The 16673-nt window shown below is 40.9% G+C and overlaps 1 protein-coding gene across 2 annotated transcripts; it reads left to right on the top strand.

Annotated features, from left to right (window-relative positions):
* On the top strand, positions 1-13707 carry kmt5c (lysine methyltransferase 5C). Of its 2 annotated transcripts, none has more exons than XM_023413886.2 (9): positions 1-354; positions 784-916; positions 2032-2197; positions 2379-2488; positions 2624-2787; positions 4072-4091; positions 4343-4479; positions 4635-4795; positions 6689-13707. In XM_023413886.2, the coding sequence occupies exons 2-9, from the start codon at positions 804-806 to the stop codon at positions 12049-12051; spliced, it is 6234 nt and encodes a 2077-aa protein (XP_023269654.1). In that variant the 5' UTR covers positions 1-354; positions 784-803; the 3' UTR covers positions 12052-13707. The 2 variants fall into 2 exon arrangements, with proteins under 2 accessions (XP_023269654.1, XP_023269653.1); XM_023413885.2 differs by having other exon boundaries at positions 2-354; positions 4635-4807.
* The last annotated feature ends 2966 nt before the right edge of the window (positions 13708-16673 follow it).

The raw sequence follows: 16673 nt of genomic DNA, 5'->3' as shown, positions 1-16673 counted from the left end.
TAGTTCGGTTGCACTGGACATCGCTCATCAACTTTTGCTACTAGACGAATCTTGTGCAAAGCTAGTTAGCTAGCTACATAACATATACATTGTATGCACATTGGACGTCGTTTGTGGTACATTTCTGTGCTTCGACATCCAGACTGGGGTTTGCAGTTGTCTTAAAACCAGGAAATTCCAGGAGTGACGGAGGGACTCCATCTTCGTATGCGGCTGGTCGGGCTAGCGGAAAGCTAGCTGGTTATGCTGTTAGGCTAACTTTCCCTGCTAGGCGTTCGGGAATCAGAGCAAGCGAGTAGCTTGCGATAAATTGTCTGTCTGACGATACTCTCGTTGACTACAAAAGACTCCCAGGTAGGTTTTCTAATACCGCTTGTTCAGTATGCATCGCGGGAAGAGTGCATTGCTTTACAGGTCGGCTCTCAGCACCTCGATTTCATTAGCAATCGGATGCAGTCATGTAGTCAGTTGGCCGCAGACAGCTGGTGCTACCATGTTAGCATCCTCATTCCTCGGCTGATAACCCAGCGTATTTCCCCTGCAAGCAGACATGCTAAGCTAATTTGCTATGGGAGCTAACGTAAACCCAGGCACATTCCTATCTCACGCATTCCTTTATACGGGACTGGTCGCTGTAAGCGCAGTAGACTTGCATGACTTAAGCAAGTGAGCAAGTAGATAACGTTTTGTCATTTGCAGTCTAGATTTGCAGAAATGCACAAGTCACAGATGATTGTGGTTTGTTGTTGTTGTCATAGCGTAACTTTGACCCTTTGATTGCAGCATGCTGATGGTGGGAGGCAATGGACGGATGCACTAGAATGAGTGTGAAGGAGCTGTGTGAGACTGATGACCTGGCCACCGGTTTGGTGCTGGACCCTCTGCTGGGCTTCAACACCCACAAAATGAACATCAGGTAACCTGTCAAGTCGAACAGTGTCACAGCCCTGTAGTCCAATTAACACTTCATCACATTAGTTTTTAATGAAATGTTGTTAACCACTTCTTTTTGGTTTCCACATTAATTAAGTTCTTGCTGTATTAAACTGGTTGTGCACTTAGTTGGCAGTTTATTAGGTACACTTATAAAACTAATACAGTTCAACAGCACCGTAATTTACATCCTCTAAAATGATAATAAAGTTCAGTAAACACCTCACTTAAAGAGTCTAAACACTACATTACATCACTGTACAACATTATACCCTTCATGGAGGGAGGATTTATTGCAGGACTGTTGTATTAGACAGCATTAGTTTTAGCTAGGTGTACCTAATAATCTGTCAATTTAGTGTATGTTTACTGGGAACATGTCATGACACCCAGACCTGCCCTTAAGGTTTCTTATGTAAAAGCAGGAGTTAAACATTTCTTTATTTAGAAAATGATAGTGTGTGGAATGAAACGGTAGTGTTTTACTGTCCTTTTTCAGTTCAAAGACACATCCTGTACACTGTCCCCTCCATTTACAGTTAAAGTACGTGTACTATATGTTGTGCTGCTTAGCGCTGCACAGCAAATGCATTACACATACTATGATAGCTATTCACTCTCGACTTAAGAGAAAATAAACAAGATTCTCATTCAAGCCGCCCCTATTCACAAGTAAACCCGTTACCATTATCATCATTTAAATTTGTTGTGATGGTTGCTTTCTGTTTCCAGTACATTGTGGCCACCTGCAAGGGTGATGTAAGGGGATTTTCTGTGGAGGGAAAAATACTATTAAAATAATCATCATCATCATCATCATCATCATTATTTATTGGTAATTATTGTCAAAAGATTTGATCATTTGAGGCAAATAAAATACAGTGACAATTCCGTCTTGAGTGAAAAGTCCGAGCACAAATATGTTTTGAGGATGTCAAGCATACATGGTGATCCAGTCCCCCGAAAACTATATCTAAAATTCAGGGTTAATAATTTTTACAGACATGACTTGGACTAAGACAGACTGTGTTTAAACTTTGTTATGTCACAGTGTCTGCTTTTCTTATGTGCCATTATCTGCTCTTCTCTCCTCTTTAGTCCCCAACCAGAGATTCGGCGATGGGGTAACCTTAAAGAGACTCTGTTGCGATTTCAGCGTACGCACGACTTCAATGCTACGTTTGAGGCGCTGACAGTAGGCGAACTGGCAGGGGACTACTTCAATGCTTTGGGAAGCCATCGACAGGAGCTGCTGAGACAACATGTAGGCTTATCTTTAAAGTTACAAATCAGTATAAATATAAAATCATGTCATGTAAAATTACAAATTTTAAAAAATGTATTATGACATCTGTGCTGTCTTACTATCTGTGTGAGGTTCATAGGAAACTACTATCAATTCTTGAATGTGAGAACACAATCTAAACCGTCTATGATGTCTGCAGGTGTATCGGTACCTCAGTGCCTTCCTGTTGGATAGCGGTATCAAAATAGAGTCCTGTGACAGATACTCCTCAGAGACCAATGGAGCAAAGATAACCTCAACACGGCACTGGTAATCATTCACACATTTAACATTGTGTTTGTCAAGGCAGCATTTAGCGAACAACAACTACTGCTGTTTCAGCTGCGTGTCCCGGACTGTTTGTTTGAAATTTAGATGTGTGATACTTGAATTGTTGTTCTGCAGGTTTGCAGGAGAGCGGGTGGAAGTCTTGCTGGGCTGCATAGCAGAGCTGAGCCCCTCTGACAGTGCTGTGCTGAGGGCGGGAGTCAATGACTTCAGTGTGATGTATTCCACACGCAAGCGCTGCGCCCAGCTCTGGCTCGGGCCTGCAGCTTTCATTAACCATGGTGAGTTTGTTTGCATTCATGACTCATTCTTTCCCTACGCACACACACACGCACACATGCACGCACGCACGTACCAATTCAAAATGTTCATAGCTGATAAAAGCCACTCGCTTGTGAGTTTCATCAGCACCAGGAGAACATTTTTTGTCTGTAATCCAAATGTCAACAAAAGGTAATGCATAATACCAACAATCAAAACACAAGATTGGAAGTTGTTATCACTTTAAAATTGATTGACAGGTATTTTATTACATGCACTCCCACTACACAACAATTAAGTCCTAGTAAATTGTTTTCTAATGCTAGATGATTCCTGTTATTACTGAAAGAGGCTTATTTATTTTATTTATACTTATACATATTTAATCAGGACTGAGTACAGAAAAATGAAATACAGTAGATAACAAAAATAAATGTTAAAAGCAGAGATACAAATTTTCAATGATTTTTAAATACACATTTATATATGTTTTCATATAAACAAGTAGGCATGTGTTTATATTAACAACGATCAGAGTGTAGATTTAAATGCATTAAAATACACAACCAGGTAGACGATAAGATGACAAATTATACGCTCATAAGTGCAAGGTAGAAAAGAGATGATGTAAAACAGTTACACCCCAAGTCAGTAAGACTTCTAACCAAATTTTGAATTGGTCTGTTGGTATCTTATAATTTCTGCTATGAGACTCACAAAATTAAATTTAAATTTAAATGTCTTTTTTGTTGTATATTCAAAAATATTTGCAGTTTATGTGGTCAACAATTACTGATTAGAATGTGAGTTTTTGTCGCTTTTCATCATCGTCTATTATAATAAGTTGAGAGTTTTTAGACAAAGAAACATAAATTAAGTTATTTTGTTATTAAATTGTGATCCACATTTTTTTTTGTTATTGATATTTTATGGACCAAATAATTAATCAGTCAATTTCTCTCTCATTACACAAACATGTATCAAAGTCAGTCACAGACATTATTAAAACAGATGAACACAAGCAGCTTCCTCTTCACAGACCACTTGTGAACTAAATTGTAATTTGTGTGAAAGATCCAGTGAAGTTTGAGTAAATTCTTCTGTCCACTCAGAGGGCAGATTCTGACTAGATCTGTTAATGTGTGAGATGTAATCAGCCCAGCTTTTGAGCCTATGCAAAATGAATTCAGTTCATCTGATCAAGAAAATGTTTAGTCCTTGCTTCATCACTGTGATTGAATTAATAACTTTGAATCTTCTATCTCTGTGTCTTTGTCTCTTTGTTTTGTCCGTCTGGTTTGAAGACTGCAAACCAAACTGTAAGGTAATCACAATATTCACCTATCAAATGCTCTAAAGAGCTCTGACAAATTGATATAATTGATGTTTTACTTTTCCATTTCATTTGCAACATTTTTGTGAAATTTAGCATTTAAAAAATGTGTATTTCCGAGGGCAGAGTTACCCTACCCCTGTGTTTCTGAACTGCTGTGTTGATGTATCCCAATGGACCAACTAACCTTTGTCTTTGTCTGTTGCTCTGTTTTTTTTCTTTATTTTTTTTCACCCACCCAGTTCGTCCCTGGTGAGAAGAACATCGCTTGTGTTGAAGTGATTCGACCGATCTCACCTGGGGAGGAGATCACGTGTTACTATGGTGCCAGCTTTTTTGGCGAGGGCAATGAAATGTGTGAATGCTGCACCTGCGAGAGGTGTGTCCATCATCTGATCAGACAATGTCTTTATTACAGCTTGGATTTTTGCTCAAAACCGAAAGTTCTGTTTATCAGACATGGAAATAAACGGATAAACTATTTAGCTTAATTTCCTTTTTCTTTTTCTTTTTTAAATTTGAACTGTTCTGTAGGAATGGAGAGGGTCACTTCAGACACAGAGGGAAGCAGCCTGAATGTGAAGAGACAAAGGACCCTGTGGGCCAGAAGTACCGCTTGAGAGAGCGATATCTCCGCCATCACAGAGAGAAGGGTCACTTTCCTACGAGGCCGATAGTACCAGGAATACACTCAGGTATCTTTAAAGGTAATGGGTTTAGGATTTTCTCTGATATTGTCTTACAAAATAAATTCTGACAGACAGCTGATTCAAACAGAAGCTTCCTAAAAGCCCTGTCAGCACCACAGATGTGGCTCAAAGACAAAGGAATATAACTTGTATAATGCAATCCTCCAGCAGTAATGTCAAGAAAAACAGCTCGTAATAGTTTAAACTCGACAGTGCGCTCATCAGTCCAGTGGCTGTTAAATGCAGCATCAAATTGAAAGCATTAAGGACAGTCAGTACTGCTTGTTCATAAAGGTCCACCCAGCTCAAAATCTGAGCAAACCTCACAGCCATTCCAGTTTTAAACAGTACATCAAAATTCAGACGAAAAAATAACAAAATATCTCTGATATAAGCATTTTCTGAAAGTTCAGTGCTTTTTGTATGACAAACAAATTGATTTAACATTGTTAAGTACAATCTCCTTGCAGATCAAAGAATATGATCTAAGATTTAGGAGTTGCTGTTGTATAAATGCTCAAAAAACATTTTTATATTTTTACTTACTTCAAATTATAGGGCAGCTTTAATCATGTTGTGACCGTTGTGTCCAAGTTTAAATTATATCTGCTCAAAATGTTTGTATACTCATAGTTTTCATATATTGAAATTGCAATGCTATGACGATGCAGTGCAGAAAGACACAGGGAACTTTTTATGTTAGAGAACTGAGGTTGAAAATCAGCATTGTGTTATATCCCGTCCTCTGGACATCTCTGCACAATGTTAGACCAGGAGAAACAAGATCAGTTAGTGCAGTCAGTTAGCTGTTAAAGAACAACTTACTCTGTGTCTTTGGAAAGAGATGGGAGCATGTAATAGCTCAGTAATTACTGTGGATGCCATCGTCCAGAGCACGTTCAAATACATGCAGTGAGCAACAGGCCTGTGAACCTTTTTTAGGAATACGTTTCTGTTGCTTCAAAAAGACTTCATATAATATGGAATCTGCAAACATGTTTACTGAGATTGCTGTTGATAATATTCAAACACTTTTTGTTATCAGTTTGGTAATAATTAGTCTGCATTTGCTTATGTAACCACAGCAAAACAAAACATTTAGCATGTAGGATTTAAAATAATGAGATGACTTCTTCCTTGGAAACAGTCAAGGTACATCATAAACATTAGCAATTGAGACCACACACACACACACACACACACAGAGACACACACACACAGACACAGACATTAGATCCAAACCCTTAATTAGGTTTGGTTAGATTTATTTAAAGTTATTGAATAATATATGCAGGTAATACTTACTTTACATCAGTTGCTGTAATTTTAATTAGATGACGTGTCCAGAGTCTTTTGAGGAGGGAACTTGAAGGTGGCATAACACTAAAGGAGGGAGTATGGATGTTTCCTGCTGCTTATATTCTATTGTTATGTTATATTTGGCTTATATACATATGTATTTAATCATACCAATTGTAATATATCACAATGCTGCTGTAATGTGTTCTCTCCCAGTAGACATGCGTGGTTGCTTCCTGGTAAAGAGAAAATAAGCTAAAATCTGCTTGCTATATTTTACACTGTAATCTTTGTGCAGCTTGAATTTTTTTTTTTACATTTTTGTCCCACACCTTTCTCGACCTCAAATGCCTTGGTAGCACCACGGCATCTGCTACGAAGTAAATTATTAAAGGATGGAAAATTATTTAAAGTGATTTAATGAAGTGGATACTTGAAGTCACGCTGTTGTGTCTCCACAGATCTCCACAGTTACTGTTGCTGCAACATGATTTTCATGCACTCCTTATGTTGAAAACATTAGATCATCAGCGGAAGAAATGCTTTTGTATAGAGCAGCTTCAAGTTCAACTGCTATTTTCTGTTGTCTTTCATTCACAGCCATCCCCTCAAGGAATTCCTTTACCCAGCAGATGAGGAGAAATGCCTTGAAGAACAGAAAACTGAATCAAACAAAGAAGTGGAGACGAGTGAAGCACAGACGGTCAGGAAAGCACCCACTAAAATCCTCCACAGTCAAACAACGTAGGACAGTCCCGCTTTTGTCCCAAGTTACACTGAGGGACGTCAGAATCAGAGTACGGCGCCACTCACTGGATTTCTTACTCAACTGTAAAGACCCTAAAAGCAAAGAAAGAGCCTTGCTGCAAGAACTAGAAAATAACGGCAGCGAGGTTAACTTGAAGCCTTCCACACTAACTTCCTCCATGTCGGTTCATCAGACGAGTAGACCCACGGTAAACAGTGCTGGTCTCAATGGGAAGTCCGTCAGAGTGGCGGACAGGCAGGCAATCCACACGAGGACCTCGTCAAGAACGAGGAGCATGGCTCAAACCATGCTCGCACAGGAGACAGGGTCCAGTAACACAGCTAACACTACAACAGTTTGTCGACCTGTTGAGAATGACAAAGCCTGCAGTGCAATAAAACAAGAGAAGATTGGAAAAGCAATCGTAGAAAGTCAAAGCAACAAGCGCAGCAGCGCTGAATCCGGCGTGATGGATACGGCCGAAAATCCAGCTGCTGAGAATACGACGCACAAGACCATCAGACATCCATCCCTGTTACAAGTTTGTCAGAGTGTCACGGGTGGATCGAAGAAAGATGGAGACAATCCATTGATATCACTGAAGCAATACCTTACAGTCAACCTAATAAGGTTGTCAGTGCCTCATAGTGTAGAAGCAGAAAAGGTGACTGAAGACAGGAAAGCAAGAGTGGAGGAAAAAGGAAGGAGCAGGCAGAGCAAGTGTCCTAGACCAGCGCCTCTGACAGTGCAGTCAGAAAAGAGAGTGTCCAGATCTCAGCAGAGGCAGGGAGGAGGATCAGAGAGCTGCACAGCTGAAGGTAACAGAGGGGTGAGGGAAATGTTTTTCAAGGCCATCGATAAAGTCAATCTAAGGAAGAGACATGCAGGTGACGCTGCAGGTGATTTATGCCACAGTGAGAACAGTGAGAACGACAAGGTTATTGAGATACAAACAGTGTCAGAAGAAGAAACAGCTTGTGTACAAGAGGAACAGCAGGACATTGTAAAAGGCAAAATTGAAGGGGAGAAAGAAAAGAAAAATTCTGCAGCTACGGTTATGGAATGTAAAAGTAACATAACCCTGGAAGAAGTGAAAGAGTCCGAATGTAAAATAGTGTCTGGTGAGAAAACTACAGGACAGAATAACACCCACTGTGTTAGAAATAAAGTCAAGGGTGCATGTAAGGAGGAGGGAGTTGTTAGAGTATCAGAACAAATGACTACGAGTGTGAGTAAGCAGCCAGTAAGAAGGCTTGGAGAAGATATTGTCATAAAGCAGGCAAAGGTTCTGCTATCTGATATTTTAAGAAAAGATAAACCCTTAATAGGTAAGAGATTACAGGAAGATATTGTAGGAAGAGGGTTTTCTTCGGCCTCGGCCTCTAAAGAAACGCAAAGTTCTGAGGAGGAAGCAGAAAAAACTGAAATAAATGGAGGCAGGTGCCATCGTTCAGCGCAGAGGAGCATTATGAGAAGGCGAAAGCTGAGGCCCAGAGCAGTGAAAACAAAAGCAGAAGATAAGCAAAGCACTAAGGGAAACTTAAGCAAAGAAGTTGCAGCTACAGTTATGACTGAACTGAGCGAGCATAGTTCGCAGCTTCAGTCAGCACAGAGGCATAACAACCCACCGGCCACATGCCTCAGCCCACTACCTCATAGGTCACTCATTTCAGCAAAAGCTACGAATAATACGCATCCAGACACCAATCCGCAGGCACACACACAATCCAACATACCTCTGAAGAAACGTACATTTCGCAGTTCTGTGGAAATAGACTCTGAACAAGGTTTGAATTCTGCTGCAGATCAAGCATCTAAAGAAGCCACTGAGTTAAAGACATCTGCAGTAATGAGGCAGGACATGAACGCGTGTTCAGGGGAGAGTAGCAAAGTGAAAAGAGAATGTAAAGGCAGACTGAGAGGAACAGAACTCCAGAAGTTGACCCCCAGAAAGATCACAAGACAAAACCCCTTTAACAGAGTGCTTCGGCCCAGAGCTAATGAAGTTCAGCGAGGCCCTTTATTGAGGAGGTGTAAACTAATCGGGCAAGATGAGAAAGATGTCGACAAAGCTGAGACACATAAGAGTGATAAACTTGCAGAGGACAAGGAAGCTGAGGATTCTGCTGTGACCCAAGAGCACTGCGGTCATGACCCAACTCCAAATAAAATTGAAAAGAAAGTTGAGGTGGTAACGTTGCTACAACAAAGTGATTTGGAGGAGACAAAGCCCAGCCTTAACTTTAAGATCCGTTTCAAAAGGCGGAGAGGGAGAGTATGGGAGATGCAAAGCGCAGGAATTGGAAATATGGCATTAAAGACAGAAAAGGGAGACGATGTGGTGACATGCGACCCTTTTAAAGCCATCATGGATTCTGTATCGATTTTAAACATGGAGATGGAGGCAGCACAGGCTCATGTGCAGGCTAGTAAGAAGTCAAAGAGCAGATTGCATCGTTTGAAAAAAAGAGGTGAGAAGCTGTGTGGAAGGCAAACTTTAAATTTGCCCGCAGACGTAAAATTAGACAAAAACCAAGACTGTAAAAATGTTGAAAATGCCTGTGAATCTACTAATGACAAAGTAGAAGTTGAAGAGAAGCTTGATAGGAAGCCTGTGGTTGGAGTCAAGCAGCTGCCTGAAAAAATGGAGTGTCAGAAAAATGACAAGGAGCCGTTGTCAGTTGTAGGCCAAGAGACGAAAATTGAAGATCGTTTTGTAAATAATTGTTGCTTGTTTGGAAGTGGCTCACAATGGAAACAGGAGATGGAATTGGATTCAAATGGTTTTCCATTACCAGTAATTAAACTTCGCAGAAAGGCAGAGGATATCTGGGAGGTGGACAGCAAAGAGGACCTCATACAGACTGAGTTTAAAGTAGAGCCTGTAGTTAAGAAAGAGGTGAAGGGTCACATTTTAGGGAAGCAAAAGAAAGACGGTGTTGAGTTAAGCAAGCTCAAAGAAGAATGTCCTTCCTCTCAGAGACTGAACAGCAACTCGGCCCCTCTGAAAACAGAGCCGCCACCATTTTCCTTGTCTCTGTCACCACTGTCTCTGTCTTCCCCTCTTAATGAAAATAAAACTGAAATTATATCCTCGGCTGCAGAAAGATTCATTGAAAGGCCAGAGATGAACAGCGGAGGAAGGAAACAGAGGCACAAAATGGAGAGATCACGGAAGTGTGGGCTTGTGGAAACACCCACCACTTGTCTTAGTCACACTCTCCAACAAATTGACAACAGTCTCTCCAGGCTCTCTGAAGGCCTGTGTTCATCGCAGACTTTGGAAAAGCCAACAACCAGTTCCAGTGCAACTAATTCTGTCATCCAGCCCCCATCCCAGTTTCCTCCATTTACAACTGCAGATAACATGCTTTCTGGTGAGCCCACCTTCACAAACTGCTGCGATGATATTTTGGACTTTCAGTGTCTCAACTTTGAGGGGTATTATCAGCCACAGAACATACTTCCATCCTCTCCTTCAGATCTGTGCTCACTGGATCCACCCACAGATCCTTTCAGCAGTCCCCTCTCTCACAGCCCGTCTGATACATGGACTACAGAGACACCATACCTTGGCCCTCCCAGTCCAGGAAATAACTTTACCAGTGAGGATCTGCAGTTTTTTCCAGGTCTAATTTCTTCCAAAAGTGACTCTGTTCCTCTGGAATGTGAAGCGAAGGATACCTCCAAAGACAGAAACCCACCCAACCCCAGTTTCAGTTTTTCAGCTCTCAGCAACTCTGACTTTACTGCTAAGGATCGAAACATGAGTAGAAATCTGGGAATGAGGGTGTCCAGAGAAGACCTCAGAACTCAGTGTTTTTCTGTAGTCGGCAAGCCTCGGTTGTTTGGAGCAACATCATCTTCTGTTACATCTCAAAATCCTGTTACCTCAACCCAGCCCTCCATCAACATCAAGCCGAGCACCGGCCAGTCAAAAGCCCAGGCTAACCTAAGAACCCAGGGCCCTTTCCATCGTATGACCATTCCTAATAGATCTCAGTCATTTTCAAGTAGTAGTCAGCCAAACACAGTAAGAGGACTGTCCCAGAGTTCCACGACAAAGTCCGTCCCATCATCTCAAATGTCTAACAAATTCCTTTCCCCCCAGCTCTTCACTGTGAAAAATCACAATCCTCCAGACAATCCATTCAACTTCCACGAGAAAACCTCTACAGTGATTCACAGGGTGCTTAAGTTCCAGGGGGGGAACCAGAGTCAAAACTTATACAGCGCACCCTGTAAAGACACCACGGCTGCTGGCAGCCCGACTGTCGCGTCTAGAACACTCGGTACAAAATCTGGTGCTACTGAGAAGACCCAGCAGAGTCTCAAGCTGAATATAGACAGTCATCATAAAGCCAACATGTCTGCTCAAGGCTTTGGAAAAGATGTCAGCCATCTTGGTTTGTCCAGCAACCCCAACAGGTCCAGCCCTCATTTCAATAAACTCAACTTCCCTCAGTCTTTTAGTAAAACTAAATTGTCATCTGATAAACATGAAAGTGGAGAAACCAACATGACGTACAAAAACTTTTCTGCCTTGCCAAGACCCTTCTTCTTTCCTAGCAAAATGTCTGACAGTTATTCAACACCAGAAGACAGGAGTCTGAAACACGATAAATCCACTCCGTCGACTTCAGACAAACACCAGCCATGTTACACTCAGCAAGACCCGTTTGATTTCAGCTTTGGCTCGTCTCTGTCCCCCATTCCTCAGCACAACAGCCCCCAAGTGGTCCACAGTACACCTCCTGGTACGCCAGCACCAGCAAACAAGAACATGTCCTCCTCAGCCTCTTTCCCCTATGGCTGTCAAGGTCCTCCTTACGTACTAAACTTCAGTGGAGACCATTCATTGACCCTGGGTCTCAGGGATGGGGCTGATGGTTACCCAGGACTCAGCTCGACAAACTACACCTACCATTGCCTGATGGAGCCTTCAGGCACACAAGGGCGGCTGGTTCTTGAGCCCTGTGGGCCCCAGCTTTCCAACCAAGCGTCTTTTTCCTTGGGTGGATTTTCAGGGCAGAGGGGTCAGGACGAACACTACAGGAAGGACATGCAGCAACAGTGCCAGCCTGGGGAACACCAAGGCGCACCGCACTACGGACCTGTTCCAACATCTCACTCCATGGGTGCCACAAAACCCAAGAGGGTGAGGTTAGTGGTGACAGACGGCACAGTAGACTTAGATCTCCAGTACTCGGATTGATTTGTACCCACCGGAGTCACTGCATACATTTGGACATTGTTTTGCTCAAAGGGGATTATACAGTATCTGCCACCAAATGTTTTTGTAAACATGGTAATTCATAGTCTACCAGTTATTAAAGCCCACTGACTGATTTTTCTAAAACATTACTTAAACGGACTGTTAATGTATGAATATGAATAACTTGTACAAGGTTTTATGTAGTGGGCGTATCAGTGTGTTTTTAGCTACTGTATGAGTTTTCAGAAAATGAAATTGCCACTACAAATTTGCTGAGAAAACCAAATTTAAGAAAACAAAGCATTAAATATATTTGTGGCTAGGAGTTTGAACCTAGTGGCCCTGTAAACACTGAAAGCCCTCTTACTGTACTGTAACATAGTTGTATGAATTTTTCTATACCATGTATGGCAGTAGAGACAGGGGCACCATCATTGGTTGCTGGTACTTGTATTGGTGGGTTTTAAAAAGGCAGCTTTGTGCCTCAGTCTTTGATATGTTCTTGTGACTTTTTGAAGCACCTGTTGAAACAGTCTACCCTCGTTTTTATACTCACAGTAAGCTCTTTTCCCACTTTGTGTGTGTGTGTGTGTGTGTGTGTGTGTGTGTGTGTGTGTGAGAAACTCTGTGTGTGTGTGCGTGTGGGTGCATGCATTTGGCTGGCAGGTCTCGAGGGATCAAAGTAAGGTGTGTTATCGTACCTGATCGTGTGACTGTTGCTCTGCCAGATTTAAGTAAGGTCATTAGTCATTAGTGCATATATGAAAGGCTTGTGCATGAACAGTGTACAGTAAAATGATTTCCAGACCTAAAACAATATATATTCTAGGATAACTCTTCGGGATGAAGACGTGTGACATGAATTGCAGCTTTTCACAGCTGCTGTGTTGAGTACCCATGTGGATGAGTGAGCGGGTGAAACTGCAATATGTTTTTTCAGGCCAGTCGGGCTTAATAATAGTTTGGGGGATAGTACAACGTGAGATCTTTGTAATGGGAGCCCTCCCAATTGGAAGTATAAGACAAACATTGAAATATTAGCATGTTACATCACAAAAAGTGACAATCGTTTCACAGTTTAACTCACTTGTCATTTATTTGGTAATTTTTTTCCCGAGGAATGAACAGAAGGATTAGTTGTACATCACTTACAGTAGTTACTGGTGATGAACCACACATTCATAGGTGTTTATATTGTAGCCAGAGTTATTTGCTGTCTATTGTGGAAGACAGGTGAGCATTCCCCTCATGTTATAATGGTCTGTATGTGGAACCTATTTGACATCCTTGGGCAGGAGTGTTCAGTGTGACTGCACAGCCTTACATTACTACCATAAAAATGTACTGTCTTGATATGGAAAGGCCAATTATTTATTTTAATATCCTCATTCTTGAAATGGTGCTTTAATGTAATTTATATTTCACATTGATTGTTCAAACTATTAAATGTTTTTATTATTATTTAATGGGACAAAATAATGAACTGAATATTTACAAGTATTTAATTTCAAAGCCTTTGACATCTTATCCAGTTTTTTCAGTTGTTACAGGTAAAATGTTCTGTCATTTTTTCTAATTGGCAGTTAGTCTTACTGAAAGTCTGCTGTAGAAATGTACAAATGTAGCTTATATCATTAAAGTCACTTAATTCTTTTTGTATTTCTTCTCTTTGACTCTTTATTTAAAAAAAAAAAAAAAAAATCGTTTAGATATAGTGGAGTAATGGTGTCTGAACAGGAAAAGAAGTCACACCCTCTCTGTGCTGTGATGTGGGACAGCAGCACTTGCAAGTCGGTGCATGGAGGTGTGCATGTAAGTGCATGTGAGTTCCTCCTTTTAAACCATTGGCCCTCCCCACCCTCCCCAGATGACGCAGTGCAGTAAGCAGTGTTCAGGGGAAATTGGGCACACTGGCCATGGGGACCACTGGCTCAAATCTTGGTCGGCCAGTGTACCATCAAAACATCCTTAAAGTTTTTCACCAGCTCTGTCAGCGTCTTTACCATGTCATTTACAGTGCCATTGTGTTGCCCAGTCCCAGCGGATAACTCCACGGCTGAATTTCTTTCCCAGTCCGACCATGGAGCCAATACTGGTCTTTACCGAGATGGAGAGACCGAGGAGCTGCTCAATGACTCCAGCTTGACTCGAACTGGCTTTTCTTCTCTTCCACGCGTAAGTAACTTGATGGGAACATAATGTTACATGTCTGTTTTCATTAGTGACCAGTAACAGTAGCCATGATAATGTTAGCTAACTAGCTGTTACCGATATTATGAATTTATAAATGTTCAGCAAATGTTGGTACCTCTAGCTGGCTAACTGCCAGCATTACTGCGTAGCGTATCAGGGCTTGAGCTTGCGTGGGCTGGTCGTGGTTGGATTGTTTTTGTTGGCTCTCCTGTACACAGATTAAGTTTCTTCAGCTGTGCTTGTGTGTTTAGTGGCCACTTTCTCTGGCCTTCATAACACCTTGCTGACTGAGAAAGTGAATGGAGGGGAGGTGAAGCCGACAAATCGTTTGTTGGTCTCTAATTTTGTTAAAAGCTGCCTAAATTGTGTCCTGCAGTTCCGCCTGACATTAGTTTATGAAACAGTAAGTATAAAGCAGTAAGTATATTTACTCCAGTACTGTACTTCAGTACAGTTTTGAGGTACTTTACTTGAGTATTTCCATTTAGTGCTTCTTCACAAAACATCGATCTGACAGCTTTAGTTATTTTGCAGATTTAGATTATTAACGCAAAATATAATCATGTAATATATTATAATGTAATTTATGTAGTATATATATTATAAAATAGTATATTATAATCCGAAAACATGATTTTCAAATGGAACAATTACTTTTGATACCATTAGTATATTTGTAATGTATGATTTTTACAGTATTTGCAATGCAATGCTGTGTCGCTACTTTTACTTAAGTAAAAGATTTGAGTACTCCTGCTACTACTACTAGATAATAAGTTTTTGTATTTGATATGTCCAGCAAAGCACAGAAAAACCAAAAGAATAAATTTTCTTCCTTAAATCACTGTTACAACATAGAGTCAAGTGTGCAGAAAAAGTTGTTTTCTGTCAGTTGTTCCCAGAGTGTCCCAGTCATTTCCTCTGTGAGGTTCAGTTTAGCTTTATTTTCAGTCTCCTCCTGCTGCGACATATTAATCTTGTTAATTTCAAAGCTTGGGGCAAAACGTTCATCCTCCTAGTTTAGTGCCCAGCCTTTACCTCCTTCCTCTCTACCTGTGCTTTCATCCTACCCAACCAGTATCTGTGTTGTTCTTCCCCCTTTCCCCTCGATCCCCTCCCCTCTTCCAGCATATGACCCACTTCAGCTTTTCCTTCTAGCTCTCAGTAGCAGCCGAGCAGTTAATTCTGATGCCAAGTATAACAGTTTTCTCATAATGAGGACAGAAAGAGAAGGAGAGATTATCCATTATAGCAGTAAGCGAGTGCGTGTCTTGAAGATGCTACAGTTAAAGGAGCAGAAAAACCATGGAAAAGGACGGGGTTAAATATTAATATTAAAACCAGAGTAAGCAAAGGTATTCTGGATTGATTTATGCCCCCATTAATTCAACAGTGATTCCAGTTTGCAGCAAATTATAAACACATTACTTTTTCAGATTTGTCTAATTTTAAAGTTCACATTTTTACACTGTTCTAGTGTTTTTAGATGAAGTTTTGATAACCATAAGAAGACATATTTGTGGATTTAAGTACCAAAAATCATCTCTATATAGTTTCACATCTCTAAATGCAAATAACGATGGTTATTCAGTGCTGAAATGAGCTGAACAGATGGTCAAATTCAGACTAAAATGCTCTGGTACTTCAGAAAAAATAAACTTTATCCACTGGTATCTAATATTACCGTCCTTGGCATAGTAATATTCCTGACATCCAATGATTGTGCAGTGTCTCCTCAACATTTTTCTGACTTGTAGCTACCTCATCAACAGAATGACCTCATGGTTAAAACAACAACAAAAAAAACTTTGGATGGTGGGTCTGGTTGGGTCGTGCTGGGGGCGTGGCTGAGAGCGGTGACTGTAGTCAGTTGTGACATCACAAAATTACGGAGTTGGTGGCAGCTCGGCTCAGTTTCTGAATACAGGCTTTGTGCATATCTCTGTGGACTGAGCGCTCTGATACATCATTCACGTCTACACCTGGTTTATAATCAAAAAAGATATCAGATACATTATTCAAGTAAATGTACCAATATGCCAATGTACAACTCAGTTTTCAGTAAAAGTACTAGTTCTGGAGAGAAAAACGTCCCCTGTGACTGGTAGATTATTATATACTTTATAACATTATTAGACTGTCAATACTAATGTATCAATGTGTAAGCAGCATTTTACTGTTGGATCTGGTAGAGATGGAGCTAGTCTCAGTTTTTAGTTTGACTTTTTGTTTAATAGTCTAAACCACTGGTTCCTAGTTTAGTGTTCGAGCCCCTCCAAAAGGTCACTAGATGAATCTTAGGGGTGATGAGATGATTAATTGGGGAGGAAATGGGGGGGAAAAAAAATCCGGTTACACAAATCTGGATTTTTTACTTTTCTCTAGTCTTTGCTATTTTGTGAAATGTTGTATAGTTTTAACTCGTTGCG

Source organism: Seriola lalandi, unplaced genomic scaffold, assembly GCF_002814215.2.
Source record: "Seriola lalandi dorsalis isolate HSWRI2012SDOR001 ecotype SW California unplaced genomic scaffold, Sedor1 jcf7180002054519, whole genome shotgun sequence".
Lineage (NCBI taxonomy): Eukaryota > Metazoa > Chordata > Actinopteri > Carangiformes > Carangidae > Seriola > Seriola lalandi.
This window is presented reverse-complemented; position numbering and strand designations above follow the sequence as displayed.